This window comes from Montipora capricornis, chromosome 10, assembly GCF_036669925.1.
Source record: "Montipora capricornis isolate CH-2021 chromosome 10, ASM3666992v2, whole genome shotgun sequence".
In the NCBI taxonomy this organism is placed as follows: domain Eukaryota; kingdom Metazoa; phylum Cnidaria; class Anthozoa; order Scleractinia; family Acroporidae; genus Montipora; species Montipora capricornis.
Genome location: NC_090892.1, coordinates 53,437,828 through 53,460,224, shown reverse-complemented (window position 1 = coordinate 53,460,224; position 22,397 = coordinate 53,437,828). Strand labels below are relative to the sequence as shown.

At 41.0% G+C, this 22,397-nt stretch overlaps 2 protein-coding genes across 2 annotated transcripts; both read left to right on the top strand.

Annotated features, from left to right (window-relative positions):
- The first annotated feature begins 1,151 nt into the window (after positions 1-1,151).
- Positions 1,152-5,659, top strand: LOC138020042 (contactin-associated protein-like 2). The gene is made up of 2 exons (XM_068867035.1): positions 1,152-1,529; positions 3,002-5,659. The coding sequence occupies exons 1-2, from the start codon at positions 1,205-1,207 to the stop codon at positions 3,613-3,615; spliced, it is 939 nt and encodes a 312-aa protein (XP_068723136.1). The 5' UTR covers positions 1,152-1,204; the 3' UTR covers positions 3,616-5,659.
- Positions 5,660-10,996: 5,337 nt separating this feature from the next.
- Positions 10,997-13,706, top strand: LOC138022134 (contactin-associated protein-like 2). Its single transcript, XM_068869163.1, has 2 exons — positions 10,997-11,348; positions 13,011-13,706. Exons 1-2 carry the CDS (start codon positions 11,024-11,026, stop codon positions 13,622-13,624), a joined length of 939 nt encoding a protein of 312 aa, XP_068725264.1. The 5' UTR covers positions 10,997-11,023; the 3' UTR covers positions 13,625-13,706.
- Positions 13,707-22,397: the final 8,691 nt, after the last annotated feature.

Sequence of the window (22,397 nt, the reverse complement as noted above, 5' to 3'; positions counted from 1 at the left end):
TCTTTTTCCTTTCCGTCTGTTACAGCTCATGCCGGATCCATCATGAAGCCTTTTTATCTGCCAGAAATATTGCGCAACTTTTCCATTTTCTTGACGTGGAAAAACTAAAAATAAAAACAAAACGGAGAAATTCCACGCATATTCTGACTGGATCGCCCTATGGCAACCCAGTGATTATCCCAACCTGTTGTATGGTTGGTCAAGCAAGCATGTTCCGACGAAGCAGAATTTTCCACTCTGCAAAAAAATCGACCATCAATATCTTTGTTTGGAGGCATGGCACATTAATTCCAATAACTAGACTACAATCGCATGTGAAAGTCAGAAAGAACTGCTTTTTCATATCGTTAAAATATATTAGAAAGTGACATGGAAATGGTACTCAACTATAGCCCAAATTTTAAATTACTTTAAATGAATTAACAATAAGGAACAAACCGACAAACCATAATACCTTTCTTTGGAATATTATTATTTTATTAGTATTTTACAAACCACAATATGATAAAAAACTGCATCAACGCAAATGCTCCCTTTTATTTTCTTCGTTCTTCTCCCGGCCCCGACGACGCCTGCGAGGAAGTTTAAAAGCACGTAAAGAACATTGTAGTCAATATTAAATTAAATCCTGTTAGCGTTCCTGTTGACACTGTACTAATGGTTCGTTTAATAATTAACATAACTCGATCAACACCTGCAATCCTCTAATGCATGTGCACCTTCTTCTCCTTCGATTATGATATTAAAACGACAGCAACGTTTGTCTTTGGTCCGACCATTTCATTTCCACGTGGCATCTCATTTGTTGAATCGTCATGACTTTTTGTGTTCCATCAAGAAAACTTAGTTGGTTCGGTTTGAGATATGGTCCGCTGTTAAGGGAAAACATCAATGGAGTATTTCTCGGTCAAGCTTCAAGAATCCTTCAAGAAATTGTTCTGCCTCTGCTTTCAACCAAAAACTGTCTTTTCTTGCATTTTTTCCTTGCAACTATGCTTTATTAAGACTTTCGAGAACAATAATTTAACTCTCAGCAATTAAACACTTGCAATATTTAAGTAGCTCAGTACGTCAGTATTTGTCATATATTCACTTAATTAACGCGTCAATTTGAACATTAGAGAGACGGTCATCATATTTATTACAAACAACTGAAAGTTGGCCTTCGAACCAGCAGTATATCTCCACTGGGATTCAGCTGAGAATGTATCGGCTACGTATTTTCCTTACATTATTTTACTCGCCGTTAAGTGTCTTGGCTGCGCAAGGCAACACACAGTGCCGTGAATCAGGAAGTCAACGTGGAGTCGCCCTTCGACATGCAGTCTACAGCTCCAAGATAATACAACGCTATTTTGACTGCGTTAACGAGTGTATCAACGATCCGCCATGCGTGAGCATCAACTTTTGGTGGGACACCAGGAAATGTGATTTGAACTACAAAACAAAGGAACACAGTTGTCGCGCTTGTTTAGTAGCTGAACCACACTCAACTTACATGGGAATAGGGAAACTACCTGGAAACCGAGGTAAGCAGTAGTTTAACTCCCTTTCCAAATCGTTGTTTTTCGAGATCACTTTTAAGATACAAAATTTCAAGTGAGTAACGGTGAGTGGGTACAAAACGAAGACCAAGGACCACTTCAAAAGTCGTCTTGAAATCACTTGAAACTAACTGGAACATGATTCTCGACCGAAAACCTAGAGGAAACAACATTTGCGGTTTACAAAGAAATTGACCAGGGTCTTCCTTTTGTAGAAACCCCACAAAAACTACAAAAGGAAGACATCTTTATATCGCTTGAAAACAGCCAGAACATGATTCTCGAGTGAAGTGAGAAACAAGAAACATGGCGATTTTCAGTGAATTTTGACCCGTTCAAATTCCAAAGCATTGGCAAACAAAATGGCGAAAAATCCCTTTGTATCAGTGACCAACATTTTAACGAGGTAATAAGATTTAGCAATACTCTCTTAGGGCCCGTATGCACTAGGCTAACAAAATTTGTTTGACTCTACCAAAAATCTTGACAAAAATTGTCTCCACTAAATTTTCAATTTGGTAATTGTGGGCGGACAATATTTGTGAACCATAAAGTGTCAATCACGTTGAAATTGAATTTGCGTGAAAGCTTTATTAATCTTCGATAGAAAATATTGCTTCGACATATAATTGCTTTTAGTTCAATTACATAGGTGATGATTAAAAATGCTCTGCCCTGATTGGTTGCTCTTGGGTAAATAACGATCTTAACGGTTGTTTTCTTATTTGGAAGCCAGAGATAGGTCTCTGAATCATTTCTTGTTAGTATACTCCTGTAATTCAGCTGACTTTTTCAAATCTTTCCTTATCGAATATAAATTCTTTATACCGCAATTGAACTTGTTAGGATATTTTTATTAATAAGCAGCTTCGTTATGCAAAGGATATAAAAAGAAAGAGGAGTTCGCCAAGCCATCAATTTCAATGCTTAAATAATGTTTTGTCAATTTAAACCGCAAAGCCCGCCGAAGGCACTTCAAAAACAAGTAATTTATCCTATTTTGAAACCAATCCCCAGAACAATTTTCTTTATGGAAGTTTATTAGTATTAAAAAAAATTGTCCTTGATCTTTAATGCTCTCTCTTGAATCTAACTTTATTTGTTAGGTCAGTAGGAACAAGAAAAGGTGAGGGTAGGGAACTCATACAAATGCCGCTTTACATGTTTTTTTCAGTCCCCGCTCGCCACTGTGCTGTGGGAGTTATTTTGGTCTCGTGCCCATGGTCGCGCAACCAGTGATTACCAATCAGGTGTCTTTCTTAAAGTAGCCGCGCATCATGACCACGGGCTAAATTGAGATTGAAAAAAAAAATTGGAAGGGACCCTTTTATTGTGGATGTGTTCTCTCCCCCCATCCTCTCTTGATCCTCTCTTGGTAGGAAATAGTGCGGACTTTGGCCCATGAAGAAAAAGAACATCGTCGGTTAAGCGCTAACAATTATATTTTCTCTGTAAAGGATACGCCAATTCTTGCACCGCTTTAAAAAGATTGGACCCTACATCAAACAGTGGAGTTTACGCCATTGATCCTGACGGTGAAGGAGGCTTGCCACCGTTTGACGTCACTTGTAACATGACTGACAAGAATGGAGTTGGCGTGACAGTCATCAGTCACGACAGTGAGAACAGAACACGTGTCAAGGGATGTGAACCTGCTGGTTGTTACAAACGTGACATTCACTACTCCGGAACAACTCTGTCTCAACTGGAAATGCTCACCAGAGTCTCCTCGGACTGTGAACAGTTTATCATGTACCAGTGTTATCAAGCTCAGCTTTTTCGCCGCATAGTGAATGGAGCATGGTGGATGTCACGTGACTCAAAAGAAATGACTCACTGGGGTGGAGCATCTGGTCATAACAAGTGCGCATGTGGGATGACCAACTCATGCGCAGACTCTCGCTTTGGTTGTAACTGTGATAAGAATGACAAGGTCTGGCGTGAAGACAGCGGTCTCCTCACCAACAAGACTCAGCTTCCAGTTTCGCAGCTCAGGTTTGGAGATACTGGAGGCAGAGGGGAGCAAGGGTACCACACACTCGGAAAATTCAAATGCTATGGAACAGCATGATCTCAAGTGATCTTATTTCACGGTATCTATTACGGTCTAATGAACAAGCAATTTTCTTTTGGTTATGACTTTAAGGGGTTATATCACGTAGTTTTAGGTAAAATTCTTGTCACGAAAATGCTGATAAAATTAAAAAAATAGAAAAACAAGAAAGATTGAAAGAACCCTAAGGGATGCATGGATAGACCACGCACAAAGTTAAAAGCAAGGGAGCTTCTTGAGATGATTTGGATGGGGTTACCGAATCTTGGCTGACAAGATGAAGTTTCGACCATTTTCTCAGCTACTCACATGTCAGTCAGCTAACAGTAAATTGAAATTCCTAGAATATAAATAACCTTAGTTTGATCGTTCTGGGACTGGAAAAACTGTATAACATGGAAACATGGCTTATTTAATGATTCTCCAGGTTAAAAATGGTTCAAGACTGACAAATCTCCTCATCCGATGTCAGGTCACTTTAGTTACAACAGCAATCACAGATTTTATTAGATTTGCACTGAAGCCTGGGATGAACTTTGGAGGGAGCTGCTCTCAAGAAGACCTTCCAAACACTGTGCCTTTTCCACGTTTAATAATATACATGACAATATGACTCGATTATGATTGGCTGATAGCGGTGCTGTATTTTGCAAACAGTGCAAAAAAGACTTAACTGATTAGAGTGTAATGTGAAGTGCTAGTTTTGAATCCACGACCTTCGGGTTAGATCACAGGCGGCCCACACTCGGAGGGTAGAAAATTATAAGGATTTGTATGGGAATCTCGATAACAAACTCAAAAAGGTATTTACACGCAAAAGTTCTCAACAAAAAAGCCGTACACGGTATAGCTCCACCTTGCCCACTCGGGAAGCCAATCTCAGCGAGGGATTTGGTTTAACTTGCCCGCTCACGGAGCTAGTCATATAATAATGTATTGTATTGTATTGTACATAAGGACCTGGACCCACGTGAACGTCACACCATGCATTGTCCAATCACATTTTAGGTGCCATGTGCTTACAGACCATTATGTCAAAGTCGAACCATTGCCACTGTTTCATTCCAGTCTTTAATGCGAAAAGCATCTACACTGAAATTCCCTCCCATCCCTCCCTGTCTGTGATTGTGTTACATTTAATGAGCTATTTAACATGGACTCATACAGTGTTTGCACCTTATAAAATAATCATGTGGTGTCACAAAATTCTTTTTTGTTTCGTTTTGTTCTTTGTTTCCTTAGCTGTATAGTTTATTTCGTTAGTGTTAAATTATTTAGCGTTAATGTAGTGTCGTAGTCAACCGTAATTGGTACCTTTAAAAAATACTTTGTAACTTTATTTGTTCTTAAAAGTCTCCCTTTTGAAAATACTATTGTAACTGTAGGATTGCAAGTGTCGTGTTTAAACAAAAAGTTTCTCAGTAAGTGTTAATTGTAGAATACATTATTATGTAAAGATATAAATGTAAGTAACGCTTTGTAAGGGTGTGGTGGTAAACAGTTGAGGGAAAGTTGACCAGAGGGATGGCAAATTTTAGAAGAAAATGGAGGGTAGAAACTCTCAAACAGTCAATGCTGAGAGTCTTTAGCAGACCCCAACCGTACATCAAGACAAAACCCCTTTGTCTACGGTGGAGGAACGAGCGTGGAGAATATTACTGTACGACTCTTTAGTGTAAAGGAAAACAGAAAAGCTGAGCGCCGGAGTTGACAAAAGAGAACAGGAAAAGTACTAAGTCCGAGAAAGATAGAAGGCACCGGAGAGCAGAAGCAGAAGCGGACCGAGAAGTAGTTGGTTTTCAGTTGCATTGTTGGCTGGTGTTTGTTGGTTTGTGGGTTAGTTGGGTAGTTGCTTTATTGGAGTGAAACCGAAGAACTGAACTGTTTAAAAATGAAAGTACACAGAGTAAAGTAATTAGTTAATTTAGTGTTGTCATTTAAATGTATATAAAGCATTAAGTAAATCTAACTAAGATTAGTTAATTGAGAGATAATAACTGTAGTAACTGTTATGCTTGTGGTTAAAATATATCTTAAATTAAAATTCATAAGCGTTTCTTAATTTATGGTGGTTAGTAGTGCGATTGTTGGAAGGGGTTTGGGTGTAATTTTTTTTTTTTTTTTTAATTTTGTTCCGATTGCGTTTTGTTTCTTTTCCCGGGCCTTCCGGACCCACCTCACATATAGTCGATTGTGAAATAAATTATGGGTAGGGATGAAGTGTTCCCATGCGGGTCCCCTCATGCCCCATAGACTCACTACACTAGGGTTGTGTGCCTTCTGATCGCACAACGGTTGCCATAGAAACCAGGAGGCGCAACCATAGATAGGATAAGGACTTCTCATTTGGCCTTGGGGTTTGTAACCCCTTGGAGACGATCGCCACCTGTCCTTGCCGGACATCTTAGTTAAACTGCCTTTTCATGAGCTGATAATGGAGTGCTTCATCTCCTACCCCATCACTTCACAATCTGTTGTTGTGGGTTGGGAACATTAATTGTGCAATTTGGAATAAATAAGCACTTGTAATTTTTTCAAATTTTCTTGACAGCAATAATGTTGTTAGCACCTTTCCTACAGCTAAAAAATAAAACTGCTAAAATACCCTATGTAATTGGCCACTGCAATAATCTTTGTTTGTCCCCCCCCCCCCCTAAATGTTTGCATAAGCATTGTTTCCAGTTTCTCTTGGGACTTACAATGGTGCCAAGAGAAAACAAAAACAATGCTTATGCAAAATTTGGGGGGACAACCAAAGAATATTATGGTATTTTCCGAAGTGGCCTATCGATTTATACGCATGTTTTTCGTAAATTTCTTTTATCGAAGAATCTATTGATCCAAGATGACAATTCCCCTTTTGGATTTTCCAAAAAAAACGCACCTTTTTTTTAAATTGTCGTCTTATGCACGTGCATATGTATTCATACCTTATTATATATAAATTAAAGAGTTAATTTAAGTCGTGCCAATTATGTTAAGCGTTATTTTCCACAACGTTAATTAAGTGCAGCGTTAATTTCCTTGCTATTAATTTCCATTATTTTAAGCCTAATTTTGAAACATTTTCAGACATTCATGACACCTAAAAAAAAATATAATAAGGTCCAAGCTTTCTTTCTTTCCGTTAACCCCTACATTAATTAGAATTTTGAGGACTGTTTTGTTGATCAGAGGGGTCAGTTTTGTGATTAAAGTGATTTTTTTTGCATCCAGTGTTGAATAAATTCCTTTCAGTGGTCACCACCAACTGTGTCTTAATCGCGTTAATCTCCTTTATTGTGAAAGTCTACCTATTCCTTAGCGCACCCTGGTGCCTACAAACACCCGCCTTGTTTGTTAGCTACGCCACGCTGATGAGGCCCAGCTGGGCCGAAACAGTTGTCCGTGGCTACTGATTGACTGGGTGTTGGCCACACCGGGTTGGTGTTAGCGTGTGTTACCTTGCTTTTTTGTTTTCTCACTTGTGTGACACACCGATTCCAGCTTCCCACACGCTTGCCGTCGGAGAACAGTTTTGCTGTTTTCAATCCAGCTCGCCTCGTGTCTTGCATGTGGAGCTGCCACAAAAAGGGGTGCCTTAAAAAAAGTCAACCTGGTATGTTAGCTGCGCCATGCTGCTGTGGCCTAGGGAAAACGAGAAATAACCCAGGGCGAAGCCCTATCAGTCTATCGTCTTGCTTTCGCTTGTGGTATCGCTGCATTGGCCTTTGGCCTTGCAGTGTTATGTCAGGTGCTTATGTTGATCATCAGCACAGCTGGGCTGAAGATGATCCCCATGATGTGTCTGTCGTGTCTTTAGATGATTCTGTTCCTCCGTCTTATGCCCAGATGGCCCTGCCTGGCCGCTGTCCAGGAGTGTCGAGTCAGTCTATGGAGGATGATTACATTATGAAAAATGAAGCGCGTCTTTCTGATGTCGAAAAGGATCGGATCCATTCGTTGAATATTCTTCCTGAGAGCCCCTGTACGGCTCACTTTGTCTTTGCTGCAAGATACGCCTTTGTCTCAAGTTTTCACTGATTTTAAAAATTGCGGCATTCGTGTACCTGGTGTTAGGTGTTTGCAGCGCAGTCCCAATGGTTTTATATCCGTAGGGTTTTCTACGTCCGAGTATCGTGATTGTTTTCTTCGTAAGTCCTCGTTCATCTCTCATCGTGCTCGTCGTAATTCTTGGTCGTTCACTTTCGTGGTAATCTATGAGCTCCTGGATGAAGCCCTTTCTCATCGTCTTAGCCATTATGGCTCTGTACATGGAATTCGTCGGTGTGGCCGCCAGGGTTATGATGACATCCAAAGTGGTACACATGTGGCTAGAATGGAGTTGTCCGAGTCAATTCCTTCGTTCATGCGTTTTGGCAGGAAGCCCCTTAGGATTAAGGACGAAGGTCAGGTCCCCACCTGCCGCAAGTGTCATTTGCCAGACCATGTTGGCAGAGCGTGTCCTAAAATGTTGTTTGTTTCAACTGTGACCATCTGGGTCATACCTTAAGTGGCTGTACCGAAGAACCTTCTAATGTTCCGCCTTCTTCTGTTCCACTTTCTGCACCTCCTTTGCAATCAACGTTATCGTCGTTATCGTCCTCTTCTGGTATGTCTACTCCTCAAGATTCTCCGTTGCGCTCTCCATTCTGCGTAGTCTACTCAAGATTCCGCTCAGCAGTCTGCAGATCCTTCACAGCTCTCACAGCCTCAATCTCTCTTCGAGTCTCCTGAGCCTCCCTTTGCGCCTTTTCCGGTTCCTTCCCCTCCATCAAGCGTTATTACTGGTACGCTTACTGTATTGGATTTGGAACTTGCCGCTGAAGTTCTTTCACAATCTCCTCCTACTGTTTCAGATGAAGCCTTGGCTGCTATGGAAATTTCTGAAGTTAGTCCTGTTGTTTCGCCTCCTCCGTCTCAGACTTCTGTTCGTGCTTTTGTTTCGCGTGTGGCGTCCAAGCCTAAGCCTGCTAGGCTGGACCCTGCTGATGGTCCTGCTGATGGTCCTCCTCCAAGTAAGAGCGGAGGGGTTGGCGCAGTGGTAAGATCTCTGCCTTCCAACCCTAAGGTCCCGGGTTCCATTCTTGGTTCTGCCGAGACTGGAATATTTGGCGACCTTCTTTCCCGCTAAAGTTCACTCAGCTTTCCATCCTTCCGAGGTCGGTAAAATGAGTACCAGCATGCATGGACTGCTTAGAAGCGGCTGCAATTTGCGCCTGTATATGCTTCCAGTCCGCTGGGGGACTGATCATTGAAAAGCGCCTTTGAGACGTTAGTGATAAGGGCGCTATATAAATGCACCACTTTACTTTTTTACTTTTACTTTACTTTAAGTCGACTACACCCTTACCGGTTAGCTCTGGTAGGAAAACATAACCCTCGTCCTTCATGAATTTTCAAATTGTTTCCTTAAATTCTGGGGGTTTCAGTAGACTTTTTTTCAGAATTATCTTATTGATATTCTCCATGCTTAGTACGATGTCTATTGTTTTCAAGAAACCTTTATTACTGATCTTGAAGCTTTTTGTGGCTTTTCTAAAGCCTGGCGTGGGCCTTCTTTCTGGTCTCCCGCTTTTGACAAACGAGCCGGTGTTTTAACTTGCTTTTCTGATTCCTTTTCGGGTGTAATTAGGAATTGAAAAAGAGATGTGTCTGGTAGGGTTATTAGTCTTGTTTTTTCTTGTTTTTGAACTCGATGATCTTGAAAAATATTGTGTAGGCTAATATATAAGTCAACATCAAATCGACAATTTCGGAACTTCTAAAATTTGTAACATGGATCGAAAAGCCGAGACGTTCACATCTGGCAACAAATGTAGATCATTCAGTTTTACTCTACAGACTGGAAAATCGTTTTAACATCAGAGATAAAGCGCTTTCTTGATTCCAGTCCTATTTTTCAAATCGAAGTCAATCTGTTATAGTTAATGAGGCTTATTACTCATCGCATGCAGAGATCTGTCCTTGGCCCAATATTATATTTGTTATATACATCTCAACTTGGCGATATTATCAGGAAGAACGACATAGAATTTTATTTTTATGCGGATGACTCGCAAATTTATTTTTCCTTTGATTCTGCTACACCAAACTGTTCGTTTGTGGTTTCTCGTATGGAGGCTTGTATTCATATGACCTTGTATCCTGGATGTCATGTAACAAACTGAAGCTGAATGGCGATAAGACGGAACTTTTAATTATCAGTCCTCAACATCAACTTTCTTTTTCCTTTCCGTCTGTTACAGCTCATGACGGATCCACCATGAAGCCTTTTTACCTGCCAGAAATATTGCTCAACTTTTCCATTTTCTTGACGTGGAAAAAATAAAAATAATAATAATAAAACGGAGAAATTTCACGCATATTCTGACTGGATCGCCCTATGGCAACCCAGTGATTATCCCAACCCGTTGTATGGTTGGTCAAGCAAGCATGTTTCGACGAAGCAGAATTTTCCATTTTGCAAAAAAAAAAAACCGACCATCAGCGTCTTTGTTTGGAGGCATGGCACATTAATTCCACTAACTAGACTACAACCGCGTGTGAAAGTCAGAAAGAACTGCTTTTTCATATCGTTAAAATATATTAGAAATTGACATGGAAATGGTATTCAACTATAGCCCAAATTTTAAATTACTTTAAATGAATTAACAATAAGGAGCAACCCGACAAACCACAATTCTTTTTTTGGAATATTATTATTTTATTAGTATTTTACAAACCACAAAATGATAAAAACCTGCATCAACGCACATGCTAATCTGCCTCCATTTTATCTTCTCCGTTCCTCTCCCGGCCCCAACGACGCCTGCGAGGAAGTTTAAAAGCACGTAAAGAACATTGTAGTCAATATTAAATTAAATTCTGTTAGCGTTCCTGTTGACACTGTACTAATGATTCGTTTAATAATTAACATAACTCGATCAACACCTGCAACCTTCTAATGCAGGTGCACCTTCCTCTCCTTCGATTATGATATTAAAACGACAGCAACGTTTGTCTTTGGTTCGACCATTTCATTTCCATGTGGCATCTCATTTGTTGAATCGTCATGACTTCAGCTTTGTGCTCCATCAAGAAAACTTAGTTGGTTCGGTTTGGGATATGGTCCGCTGTTAAGGGAAAACATCAATGGAGTATTTCTCGGTCAAGCTTCAAGAATCCTTCAAGAAATTGTTCTTCCTCTGCTTTCAACCAAAAACCGTCTTTTCTTGCATTTTTTCCTTGCAACTATGCTTTATTAAGACTTTCGAGAACAATAATTTAACTCTCAGCAATTAAACACTTGCAATATTCAAGTAGCTCAGTACGTCAGTATTTGTCATATATTCACTTAATCAACGCGTCAATTTGAACATTAGAGAGACATGGTCATTTTTATTACAAACAACTGGAAAGTTGGCCTTCGAACCAGCAGTATATCTCCACTGGGATTCAGCTGAGAATGTATCGGCTACGTATTTTCCTTACATTATTTTACTCGCCGTTAAGTGTCTTGGCTGCGCAAGGCAACACACAGTGCCGTGAATCAGGAAGTCAACGTGGAGTCGCCCTTCGACATGCAGTCTACAGCTCCAAGATAATACAACACTATTTTGACTGCGTTAACGAGTGTATCAACGATCCGCCATGCGTGAGCATCAACTTTTGGTGGGACACCAGGGAATGTGATTTGAACTATAAAACAAAGGAACACAGTTGTCGCGCTTGTTTCGTAGCTGAACCACACTCAACTTACATGGGAATAGGGAAAACACCTGGAAACCGAAGTAAGCAGTAGTTTAACTCCGTTTTCAAATCGTTGATTTCGAGGTCACTTTTATAGGATACAAAATTTTAAGTGAGTAACGGTGAGTGGGTACAAAACGAAGACCGAGGACCCAAAAACGAAGAACGTTTATTTTGCTTCCAAAATCGTTAAGGTGGCGTCTAACGGTATCGGCCGCTTTCTGATCTTTAAAAGATAAATAAAAGATATAGATAATAAAAGATAAATAAACATTGTCTAGTACGAACTATGCTTGAGCGCGCCTATCGACTGTCATCCTCTTGGGAGTTTTTTACTGAAGAATGCACTCGACTTGAAAACGTTTTTTCCAATCTTCATTATCCGAAAAATCACATCAATCGGATTGTTAATCGACTCGTTTTGGAAAAGAGATCTCCAACACAGACAACACTGAACTCGACTACAGTTAAATTGCGCGAATAGCATTACCTTTTAAAGATCAGAAAGCGGCCGATACCGTTAGACGGCAGCTTAACGACCTTGAAAGCAAAACAAATGTTAAGGCCCGTGCAAACGCTCGCAACATTGTTGGGCTCAACATGTTGCGAGCGTTTGCACACCATGTTGTGTGTTGTTACGACTTGTTGGAAGTTGTTGGATGAAGTTTGACCAGTTTCAATTTTCATCCAACAACTTCCAACAAGTCGCAACAACACACAACATGGTGTGCAAATGCTCGCAACATGTTGGGCCCAACAATGTTGCGTCTTGTTGGCCAACAATGTTGCGAGCGTTTGCACGGGCCTTTAATTAAACTCTAGCACTTGTATTTATTTATCACTGTGATAATGGAGTTACGATGACTTCGAAACGTCGTGAAAATAAAAATCTAGTCAGTTTCATTTGTTTTTCTTTCTAAGTTTAATTACATAGGTGATTAATTATGGAAAATTCTCTGCGCTGATTGGTTGCTCTTGAGTAAATAACGGTCTTTTTAGCGATTGTTTTCTTATTTGGAAGCCAGAGATAGGCCTCTGAATCATTTCTTGTTAGTATACTCCGGTAATTCAGCTGGCTTTTTCAAATCTTTCCTTGTCGAATATAAGTTCTTTATACCGCAATTGAACTTGTTAGGATATTTTTATTATTAAGCAGCTTCGTTATGCAAAGGATATAAAAAGAAAGAGGAGTTCGCCAAGCCATCAATTTCAATGCTTAAAAAATGTTTTGTCAATTTAAACCGCAAAGCCCGCCGAAGGCACTTTAGAAACAATTAATTTATCCTATTTTGAAATCAATCCCCAGAGCAATTTTCTTTATGGAAGTTTATTAGTATCTAACTTATTTGTTAGGTCAGTACGAACAAGAAAAGATGAGGGTAGGGAAATCATACCGATGCCCCCTTACAGGTTTTTTTCAGTCTCCGCTCGCCACTGTGCCGTGAGAGTTATTTTGGTTTCGTGCCCATGGTCGCGCAACCAGTGATTACCAATCAGGTGTCTTTCTTAAAGTAGCTGCGCATCATGACCACGGGCTAAATTGAGATTGAAAAAAAAATTTAAAGAGGCCCTTTTATGGTGGATGTGTTCTCTCCCCCCATCCTCTCTTGATCCTCTCTTGGTAGGAAATAATGCGGACTTTGGCCCATGAAGAAAAAGAACATCGTCGGTTAAGCGCTAACAATTATATTTTCTCTGTAAAGGATACGCCAATTCTTGCACCGCTTTAAAAAGATTGGACCCTACATCAAACAGTGGAGTTTACGCCATTGATTCTGACGGTGAAGGAGGCTTGCCACCGTTTGACGTCACCTGTAACATGACTGACAAGAATGGAGTTGGCGTGACAGTCATCAGTCACGACAGTGAGAACAGAACACATGTCAAGGGATGTGAACCTGCTGGTTGTTACAAACGTGACATTCACTACTCCGGAACAACTCTGTCTCAACTGGAAATGCTCACCAGAGTCTCCTCGGACTGTGAACAGTTTATCATGTACCAGTGTTATCAAGCTCTGCTTTTTCGCAACATAGTGAATGGAGCATGGTGGGTGTCACGTGACTCAAAAAAAATGACTCACTGGGGTGGAGCATCTGGTCATAACAAGTGCGCATGCGGGATGACCAACTCATGCGCAGACTCTCGCTTTGGTTGTAACTGTGATAAGAATGATAAGGTCTGGCGTGAAGATAGCGGTCTCCTCACCAACGAGACTCAGCTTCCAGTTTCGCAGCTCAGGTTTGTAGATACTGGAGACAAAAGGGAGGAAGGGTACCACACACTCGGAAAATTCAAATGCTATGGAACAGCATGATCTCAAGTGATCTTATTTCACAGTATCTATTACGGTCTAATGAACATGCAATTTTCTTTTGGTTATGACTTTAAGGGGTTATATCACGTAGTTTTAGGTAAAATTCTTGTCATGAAAATGCTGATAAAATTAAAAAAATAGAAAAACAAGAAAGATTGAAAGAACCCTAAGGGATGCATGGATAGACCACGCACAAAGTTAAAAGCGACAGGGAGCTTCTTGAGATGATTTGGATGGGGTTATTGAATCTTGGCTGAGAAGATGAAGTTTCGACCATTTTCTCAGCTACTCACATCAGTGTCAGTCAACTAACAGTAACTTGAAATTTCTAGAAAATAAATAACCTTGGTTTGATCGTTCTGGGACTGGAAAAACTGTACAACATGGAAACATGGCTTATTGAATGATTCTCCAGGTTATAAATGGTTCGATACTGGCAAATCTCCTCATCCGATGTCAGGTCACTTCAGTTACAACAGCAATCAGAGATTTAATCAGATTTGCACCGAAGCCTGGGATGAACTTTGGAGGGAGCTGCTCTCAAGAAGACCTTCCGAACACTGTGCCTTTTCCACGTTTAATAATATACATAACAATAGGACTCGATTATAATTGGCTGATAGCAGTGCTGTTTTTTGCAAACAGTGCAAAATAGACTTAACTGATTAGAGTGTAATGTGAAGTCCTTGTTTTGAACACACGACCTTCGGGTTAGATCGATACGGTGAGAGCAAATAAGTGAACGGTTGAACCGCCGTGTCAAAATTCGTTGCAAGCGAGCCTCGAAGGATTTTGAATATTTGAATATTTTTCGCTTTTTCTCAGCAATGGATACTCGCTGGAACTTGAAACTTGGTCAAAGAGAAGTAAATTTATCCGTTTGGACATCGCCGGAGTTTGAGCATGACTGTTTCCGGAGAAGAAAATGGAGGGTAGAAACGCTCAAACAGTCAATGCTGGAGTCTTTAGCAGACCCCAACCGTACATCAAGACAAAACCCCTGTGTCTACGGTGGAGGAACGAGCGAGGAGAATATTACTGTACGACTCTTATAGTGTAAAGGAAAACAGAAAAGCTGAGCGCCGGAGTTGACAAAAGAGAACAGGAAAAGTACTAAGTCCGAGAAAGATAGAAGGCGCCGGAGAGCAGAAGCAGAAGCGGACCGAGAAGTAGTTGGTTTTCAGTTGCATTGTTGGCTGGTGTTTGTTGGTTTGTGGGTTAGTCGGTTTGTTGGTTAGTTGGTTAGTTGCTTTATTGGAGTGAAACCGAAGAACTGAACTGTTTAAAAATGAAAGTACACAGAGTAAAGTAATTAGTTAATTTAGTGTTGTCATTTAAATGTATATAAAGCATTAAGTAAATCTAAGTAAGATTAGTTAATTGAGAGATAATAACTGTAGTAACTGTTATGCTTGTGGTTAAAATATATCTTAAATTAAAATTCATAAGCGTTTCTTAATTTATGGTGGTTAGTAGTGCGATTGTTGGAAGGGGTTTGGGTGTAATTTTTTTTTTTTAATTTTGTTCCGATTGCGTTTTATTTCTTTTCCTGGGCCTTCCGAACCCACGTCACATATAGTCGATCGTGAAATAAATTATGGGTGGGGATGAAGTGTTCCCATGCGGGTTCCCTCATGCCCCATAGACTCACCACACTAGGGTTGTGTGCCTTCTGATCGCACAACGATTGCCATAGAAACCAGGAGGCGCAACCATAGATAGGATAAGGACTTCTCATTTGAGGGAGTCTAACCCTCTGGAGAGGATTGTGGCCTTGGGGATTGTAACCCCTTGGCGAGGATTGTAGGCTCGCATTACCAACTTGCTGTCATGTCCTTGGGGTTTGTAACCCCCTGGAGACGATCTCCACCTGTCCTTGCCGGGCATCTTAGTTAACCTGCCTTTTCATGACCTGATAATGGAATGCTTCATCTCCTACCCCATCACTTCACAATCTGTTGTCTGTTGCACTTGTTGTTGTGGGTTGGGAACATTAATCGTGCAATTTGGAATAAATAAGCACTTGTAATTTTTTCAAATTTTCTTGACAGCAAGTATATTGTTAGCACCTTTCCTACAGCTAAAATATCAAACTGCAAAAATACCCTATGTAATTGGCCACTGCAAAAAATACTGTAATAATCTTTGTTTGTCCCCCCAAATGTTTGCATAAGCATTGTTTCCAGTTTCTCTTGGGACTTACAATGGTGCCAAGAGAAAACAAAAACAATGCTTAAGCAAAATTTGGGGGGACAAACAAAGAATATTATGGTATTTTCTGAAGTGGCCTATCGATTTATACGCATGTTCTTCGTAAATTTATTTTATCGATCGCTAAGGTTTTTTTTTTTCTGGTGGCATTTTCATTGAAGAATTTCTCCAAAACGGACCATTTAACTGCTAATTTTTCTTTTAATTAAACGCAATTCTGCGTTTGTTTTCTTGCGTTGTCATGGAAAATAATTCTTTTTTCGGATTTTGCGTTTTTTTGACGCTGAAGAATCTATTGATCCAAGATGACAATTCCCTTTTTGGATTTTCCATAAAAAACGCACCCTTTTTTAAATTGTTGTCTTATGCACGTGCATATGTATGCATACCTTATTATAGGAAATTAAAGCGTTAATTTAAGTCGTGCCAATTATGTTAAGCGTTATTTTCCGCGACGTTAATTAAGTGCAGCGTTAATTTCCGCGCCCTTAATTTCCATTATTTTAAGCCTAATTTTGAAACATTTCCAGACATTCATGACACCTAAAAAAAAATAAAACAAGGTACAAGCTTTCTTTCTTTCCGTTAACCCCTACATTAATTAGAATTTTGAGGACTGTTTTGTTGACCAGAGGGGTCAGTTTTGTGATTGAAGTGATTTTTTTTGCATCCAGTGTTGAATAAATTCCTTCCAGTGGTCACCACCAAAGTCAACCTGGTTTGTTAGCTGCGCCATGCTGCTGTGGCCTAGCGAAAAAAAGGAATAATCCAGGGCGAAGCCCTATCAGTCTATCGTTTTGCTTTCGCTTGTGGTATCGCTGCATTGGCCTTTGGCCTTGCAGTGTTATGTCAAGTGCTGATGTTGATCACCAGCAATTCTGGGCTGAAGATGATCCCCATGATGTGTCTGTCGTGTCTTTAGATGATTCTCTTCGTCCGTCTTATGCCCAGATGGCCCGGCCTGGCCGCTGTCCAGGAGTGTCGAGTCAGTCTATGGAGGATGATTACATTATGAAAAATGAAGCACGTCTTTCTGATGTCGAAAAGGATCGGATCCATTCGTTGAATATTCTTCCTGAGATCCCTTGTACGGCTCACTTTGTCCTTCCTGCAAGATACGCCTTTGTCTCATGTTTTCACTGATTTTAAAAATTGCGGCATTCGTGCGGCTGGTGTTAGGTGTTTGCAGCGCAGTCCCAATGCTTTTGTATCCGTAGGGTTTTCTACGTCCGAGCATCGAGATTGTTTTCTTCGTAAGTCCTCGTTCATCTCTCATCGTGCTCGTCGTAATTCTTGGTCGTTCACTTTCGTGGTAATCTATGAGCTCCTGGATGAAGCCCTTTCTCATCGTCTTAGCCATTATGGCTCTGTACATGGAATTCGTCGGTGTGGCCTCCAGGGTTATGATGACATCCAAAGTGGTACACATGTGGCTAGAATGGAGTTGTCCGAGTCAATTCCTTCGCTCATTCGTTTTAGAAGGAAGCTCCTTAGGCTTAAGGACGAAGGTCAGGTCCCCACCTGCCGCAAGTGTCATTTGCCAGACCATGTTAGCAGAGCGTGTCCCTGAATGTTGTTTGTTTCAACTGTGACCAGCTGGGTCATACCTTTAGTGACTGTACCGAAGATACTAAATGCAGCATCTGTAAGGAGGATGGTCATTATGCCATTGATTGTCGCATGTCCTGGTTGCGTCGCCCTGCCTTGGCTGACATTGACGTTCCACCACCTGTGTCCCATCCTTCGCACCCTTCTACTGATGTGCCTCCTGCCGGTTCTCTACCTCCTTCTGATGTTTCTGAACGCCCTCCGCCTGTTCCCTCGTCTCATCCTTTGTCCGATGATTCTTCTTCACAACCGCCTTCTGATGTTCCGCCTTCTTCTGTTCCACTTTCTGCACCTCCTTTGCAATCATCGTTATCGTCGTCATCGTTCTTTTCTGGTATGTCTGCTCCTTAGGATTCTCCGTTGCGGTCTCCATTCTGCGCAGTCTACTCAAGATTCCTCTCAGCAGTCTGCAGATCCTTCACAGCTCTCACAGCCTCAATCTCTCTTCGAGTCTCCTGAGCCTCCCTCTGCGCCTTTTCCGGTTCCTTTCTCTCCATCAAGCGTTATAACTGGCACGCTTACTGTATCGGATTTGGAACTTGCCGCTGAAGTTCTTTCACAATCTCCTCCTACTGTTTCAGATGAAGCCTTGGCTGTTATGGAAATTTCTGAAGTTAGTCCTGTTGTTTCGCCTCCTCCGTCTCAGACTTCTGTTCGTGTTTTTGTTTCGCGTGTGGCGTCCAAGCGTAAGCCTGCTAGGCTGGACCCTGCTGATGGTCCTGCTGATGGTCCTCCTCCAAGTAAGTCGACTACACCCTTACCGGTTAGCTCTGGTAGGAAAACATAACCCTCGTCCTTCATGAATTTTGAAATTGTTTCCTTAAACTCTGGGGGTTTCAGTAGGCGTTTTTTCAGAATTATCTTATTGATATTCTCCATCCTTAGTACGATGTCTATTGTTTTCAAGAAACCTTTATTACTGATCTTGAAGCTTTTTGTGCCTTTTCTAAAGCCTGGCGTGGGCCTTCTTTCTGGTCTCCCGCTGTTGACAAACGAGCCGGTGTTTTAACTTGCTTTTCTGATTCCTTTTCGGGTGTAATTAGGAACTGAAAAAGAGATGTGTCTGGTAGGGTTATTAGTCTTGTTTGTGAACTCGATGATCTTAAGATTAATGTAATTAACATTTACGCGCCTACTAATCAGACTGAAAGGAAAGTGTTTTTTGATAATTTGCGCGAATATTTTTGCCTTCTGACGCCGTTATTATTGCTGGTGATTACAATTGCTATGATCACCATCTTGACAAATTTGGTGGAAACTTTGTTCCTGCGAAATATCTTTCTGTTTTTCGTTCGACATTTTCTTTGTCAGATGCCTGTCGTAACTTTCATCCAAGGCTGCGTCAGTGCACCTGGTTTAATTCTGATTTTTCTATCGGTTCCCGGCTTGATAGGTTTTTGTTTCTCAGAGATTTATGTCTTCGGTTGCTTTCTGCGAAATTAAACCTTGCCCTTTTTCCGATCATGAGTTTGTTTATCTTTCTTCAGTCCTTTGGGAATTATTCCCGTGGTCCTGGTATTTGGAAATTCAATAACTCGCCTTTGAATGGCATCTACTAACACCAGGGACACCGGAACATTCCGGAACACCCTGGAAGTAACCCAGAACCCTCATTTTGGCTAATCCTAGGCCTAAAAACCAATTTAAGGCCTAGCTAGACCTAGGGTAAGCCAAATTGAGGGTTTTCGGTTATTTCCAGGGTGTTCCAGAGTGACAAGGTGTTCCGGTGTTCCGTTTTTCCGTTGTTCCTGGTTTTAGTACATGCCCTTTTGAATGATAGTTCGTTTTGTGAATATATTACACAACCTGCATTGATGATATATCTGGTTGTCTGCAACACTTTCCTTCAGTTACGTCGTGGTGGGATTTCTTTAAGCATTCTATTCGTTTACAAATTATATACTTTTCTAAGAACAAGTGCAGGGAGCTCTTGCGAGAGCGCGTTCTTTTGTTTAAGGGGCCGTCGATATATTCACTTTCCCCCCGCTTAACGTCAACTGGACGTTTAGGTCAGAACCCCCCCCCCCCCCCCCCCACCCCCTCCTTAACGTCCACTTGAAATTTTGCTGCCCTAGAAGTCCCTATCCGGCTCCAGTCGCTACAGCTGATTAGGAATTAATATTCACATGCACTTTTACCACAGGAAGAAGTTAACGACCTGTATCAATAAAATTGACTGCTTTAAGAACGTAGCGAGAACTTCATACATATCACTATGGTTTCCCCTACATATACAACCGTATTCTCCTGTTGATCCTATTTGTATCTCCTTCTAAACACAGAATTCAAGGGAAAAGCCAGAATCGCCACCCCCATGTTGTTACAAACACATCAAGCCGGTGGTCCGTTGGCAATTTATTTTCCCAGTCATATAAGCGTTAGTGGGTTACTCTTTCGCTTCTCTGATGCCGCGAGCTTTCTTCGTTGTTCGGCAAGATGTCAAAACAACCAACCTTGTTCGGAACGACTGTGAAAGAAACTAAACGCGCAGGATACCTGATCTACAAAGACCCACTATCTAAGAATGAAAAGTTTATCGCGCGTTTTTTTCAGCGAAACAAAGGTCAAGGTCTTGCAAAGGAAAGTGTTGTTCGATCAGCCAAAGAAAAATGCCTAGAGCTTTAGGATACAGTAAAAAAAGTTCACAATGTTAAATGTAGAATTCATGGTGACTAAGGACAGAGTTTTAAAGATTACAATTTACATTCTATTCTTGTTAAACTTGTCCTTCTTTCTCTTCAATTTTGTGACACACGTTCTAAAAATGTGTCTGTTTGCTACTGTTCAAAAGTGCACCGCACTAACGTCCACGGCCTTACCCCCTCCCCCCCTAAACGTCCAGTTGACAAGGTGAATAAATTATGTCGACGGCCCCTAATCGCATCATTGATCTTAAGCATAAATAAACTTCTGGTGATTTGTCCGTTAGCTCTGAAATATCCGAGCTTGAAGTGAACTGAAGGCCCTCACCTTAAAAGAGTTGGATGGTGTGATGTTTTGAATGGATTTCAAAACAGGATGCAAATGATTAACAACGATTTAATAAACAGTTGCAAGAAGACGTGTTACAGCATAGGTGGACGCCATGATCGTTCTGTTCGATATCCCATAGTTCCTAGCGAACATCCGGTATCAATAACTTCCGGTTTATATGAACATTACAGATGGCTCTAAGGTTCGCTCCAGAGTTCAGTGGCTTGAAGAAGGGGAAAGGACTACTCGTTATTTCTTTAAACTTGAGGGTGAGCGCTTTGAGGGTAATATTAATAATAATAATTTATTCATTTCTAGTGCCCATCTTAACATGACTATGATCAGATGCGCATTCTTAAGTTACAAATACGAGAAATAATAGATAAACCCAAAATGGCAGACTCACTTCCATTCTAGATTCTGACGATGTCGAGGTTTTTACACGTGAAGAAATCGAGCGTGCGCACGTGCACTTTTATTCAAGTCTCTTTTCTAATGAAGCTATTGATCTTCCTTCTCAACAATGTTGTTTAGATTCTGTGGGAAAATTCCTTTCTCCTTCTCAAAGCATCTCGTGCGAGGGTTTCCCGGACCAGACCTGTTCTGTTCCGGGCCGAAGCATTTTTTCAGATATTACTCTTTTGCGCGACGTCCTTGACTACATTCAACGGACTGATGAGTCTGCCATTTTCATAAGTCTTGACCAGGAGAAAGCGTTCTATCGAGTCAATCGTCCTTCGGCCCTGATTTTTGTTGATGGATTTCTACCTTTTACAACGGTGCATTCATTTGGAAAAGATGTTCTTCGATGATAAGGGCGTTAAGCCAGGGTTGATTGACAAAAGAGGTCAAAAAAAGTGTAGTCAATTACTGTGGATTACAAAAAAATAAGTATTCATGTTGCAAGTGCCAGCCACATACAAAATGCAAAGGACGATACTGATTGGAGAGAAGTGGACAAATTAATAAAAAGGCAACAGACGCCCGAAGAATTTGTAGAGTCAATGATAAGAAAGAGTGAAAATAACATGGAAAGAAAAACTCAAAGTCTGTCGAAATTTTCAAAACTAAAAAAAGTAGGGAAGCAGCCACGGTACAAATTCGAGCCCGTTCCTTTTTCTTTATCTTTTTTTCTTCTTCCTGGTTTTCTTCTTAGAAGTATCATACGGTAATTACCCACTTGCTTGTGTTTGTCACTAGAGTTAAGCCCCCTGTTCGCTGGGGTTACTACTTGGATAGGTGACAACACGTAATAACCAGTGGTGTTGATTTTTTCTCCTTTTTTTTTTGTCTTCTTGTTTTTTTTCTTCTTCGTAGTCACCCGCGCACCGGTGGCTCAGTTGGTTGTGCATCGGGCTGTCACGCGGGAAGTCGAGAGTTCGACTCCAGTCGGACTCAGGACTCAGGGTCTTAAAATAACTGAAGAGAAAGTGCTGCCTTTGTACTTACACCCGCAAATGGTTCGACTTTCAAGTCTTCTCGGATAAAGACTGTAAAGTGGAGGTACCGTCTCATAGCCCTTGTTGGAAACCAAGTAGTATGGGACGTCAAAGAACCCACTCACTTCTCGAAAAGAGTAGGAGACGTTGTCCCCGGTGTTTTGGTCTGACCTAATCTACTCGAGGGCATCTTTTACTTTCTAAAATAAATTGTAAACTGGGTAACAAGCAGTCTGTCCAAAGTCCCCGACAAAAAGCATTGTAAATTAGTTCTGAAAAGCCCCGAGGGGGAGAGACTAATAACTTCACTTCATTTCAGTTCACTTCTAAAATTGCAATGTTTTTCTTGATCCTCGTATCCCGCGGAAAGTGACACGAAAAGGTTTTCACCAGACCAGACTGGCGGTTTAAAATCGGGCCCTCTCCATATCAACAAGGCAGTTAGTTACCAATCTGGTTTTTGCAACGTATTTATAACATTTTGCGCGATTTCGAAGATGGTATCCACCTCTTCAGATTGCAGTTTTGACGCCAATAGGCAA